Genomic DNA, 2,500 nt, shown 5'->3' with positions numbered 1-2,500 from the left:
TTCGCTGGAGTGTGCTTCGTCTTGCCTGTACATTTTTCGCTATATATTTCTCATGTTAGAATCTTACAACTTGCTACTCGTTCAGACGCAGCCTTGATAATTTAGCATTTATTTTTACAATAATATTTTTCTTACTAGTTATCCGCTCTTGACTCAAGTATTCACTCTGCATTTACTCGGGCAATTTTACCTTTCTCATTGACTCGTGACTCACGCGCACCTGGTTACACTCCTAATTTATGAAATTTCCAATTCGCTTCCTTACACGCGACTAATTTATTCACATTTCCTCATGACTCAGCTGCATGAGTCACGGCCATGAAGGGTTCCCACAGGCAGTTCGGCGAAGGAACGCCAGCTGAAGGGAGGAAGCGTTCGGTCACGTGACCTTCATTTCGTATTTTCCTCAGCTCTTTTGCTCTGCCCTTTTCTGTTTCCCTTGCCGCCCTTCGAGTCGCCTTTCTCTTTTTCTCTTTCCCCTTGTATTTAATAATCTCTTATTGTCTGCCACCCTACGCCTGTCATTCGTATCTTTATCCTTACTAACTTCTTCTTTCCCGCCTTTCCTCCTTACCTCCTGGCGCCAACTGCAGTGTGTTTGTAGGTCGCCTAATGACGAGGTAATGCTCGCGAATTTCTCCACATTGAAAACGAAATTATGTATATATATATATATATATATATATATATATATATATATATATACATATACACACACATACATATATATGTGCATAAGCACACACACTCTCTCTCTCTCTCTCTCTCTCTCTCTCTCTCTCTCTCTCTCTCTCTCTCTCTCTCTCTCTCTCTCTCTCTCTCTCTCTCTCTCTCTCTATATATATATATATATATATATATATATATAATACATACATATATATATATATATATATATATATATATATATATATATATTACATATATATATATATATATATATATATATATATATATGTATATAAAACACATATATATGACTACCCCCAGTTACATCACGCCATCGATATCTTTCCCTTCCCGTGAGCAAATAAGAAGCGCGTTGCTCCGCTTTCCTCCGAGCGGTGAAACCGCCGCGCCATCTCGTATCTGGAGAAGGAAATAAAGGGGAGCAAATCGCGCCGCCTTTGACGCACCGAAGCACAGGTTGGCACGGAAGGCGTCGGCGCAAAGCGGCAACAACAGCAGCGGGAAGAAACCTATATTTCTTGTCTTTTCTTTTTTATTTTCTTTCTCTTAATCGGTGAGCTGACATTCTGTTGCAATCTTGCGGCTTAAATATCTGTGTTTTGTGTGTTTTTCTTTCGGGAGGAGCGGTAGAGTGTCAGGCTGTGGCAGCGCTCAGTTGAAAGTTTTAGCGGAGGAGCTTACCTTCGGTCTGTTCCCCCAGCATGTGTTTGTTCCATTAGCGCTACGTTGCAATTTCTCCCTTGCGTGCGAGGCTCGTGGTGTGCTTCCAGATTGAAAGAAATGTTGGCTTTATTTTCAACGGTGGGTTAACACCGCCGCGATGTTCTCTTTTCGACGGAAATACTTTATGACTAATGTGGGAACGAGGGCTAGCTTGTCCTTGGCGGAGATACTCAGAATGCACATTAAAAGGACGCAGAGACGTTCCCATGTCAACCACCGTTGCATGGCATCCTGCATTGGCTAACGCGCCTTCTCCTTTGTGTTTCTTGCAGGACCTGCAGCGTGGTGGCGCCGCGAATTCTTCGACCGAACAGGGACTACCACGTCGTCGTCTCCACACACGGCACCGAAAAGCCGGTCAAAGTCAACGTGGAGGTCGGAGGTCAACAGGACGCAGGCGGGGTCATTCTCAATCGCCAGCTGGCGGACCTCCCGCCGGACTCCTCACAGGTCCTCAACTTCCAGGTAAATATGACTGGGCCGTTTTCTCTGGTCTTCAGGCGACTGTTCGGAAAGGAGACACGGATATGTCATTCACAGGGCAGTGCATGGCTGTTTGTCCCCGTGTCCTCCGGGAGATGAATATCACGCCGGGACAATGCCCTTCGCTCTGCAGAATTATTCATGCCCACATACCTCATGCACCTCAGTCTTGCACACTTCCTTACTTTTGGCCTGTGCTTTGCGTTCCTGCAAGCACTTATTCGCATAGTTGATTGATAATGCTGCAAGTGACTCTGTGTTTCCGGATAAGGCAAACTACTCCCTCGGCGGGAAATTTCTAATTCTTAGACAGAATACAAGGCAGACCGGTGACTGAAGGGGAACAAGCAGAATTTTTTTGTTAATTTGTTTGTCAAGTACTACGCGTCCCACATCTAGTCTCTTCCCACCCTTACTGAATGTAGCAACAATAGAAATCGACTTCTGCATCTGCTTGTTCACCTTCCGTTGCAGGAAACGCAGATGCCGCTACTGTTTTTTTTTCCATGAATCTGCAACCATCTAGCAACATCTACGACCCGCCTCGCCCTTCCCTCTTTCCCGCAGATCGGCGACCTCGGACCGGGTCAGTACAACTTGACAG

The 2,500-nt window shown here is 45.2% G+C and overlaps 1 protein-coding gene across 5 annotated transcripts in view; it reads left to right on the top strand.

Annotated features, from left to right (window-relative positions):
• LOC122264258 (thioester-containing protein 1 allele R1) overlaps positions 1-2,500 on the top strand; it is a 43,208-nt gene that overhangs the window by 17,147 nt on the left and 23,561 nt on the right. For all 5 annotated transcript variants that reach the window (XM_086534112.1, XM_086534114.1, XM_086534110.1 and 2 more), the window contains exons 3-4: positions 1,686-1,878; positions 2,464-2,500. The exon at positions 2,464-2,500 is cut by the window's right edge and continues 188 nt beyond it. In XM_086534112.1, coding sequence (XP_086390238.1) covers positions 1,686-1,878; positions 2,464-2,500 — 230 coding nt within the window. The remainder of the gene's footprint in view (positions 1-1,685; positions 1,879-2,463) is intronic.

This window comes from Penaeus japonicus, unplaced genomic scaffold (genome assembly GCF_977035675.1).
Source record: "Penaeus japonicus unplaced genomic scaffold, GWHDUDI00000001_assembly GWHDUDI00000040, whole genome shotgun sequence".
In the NCBI taxonomy this organism is placed as follows: Eukaryota; Metazoa; Arthropoda; class Malacostraca; order Decapoda; family Penaeidae; genus Penaeus; species Penaeus japonicus.
The sequence above is the reverse complement of the archived record's forward strand: the minus strand, read 5'-3'. Positions and strand labels throughout refer to the sequence as shown.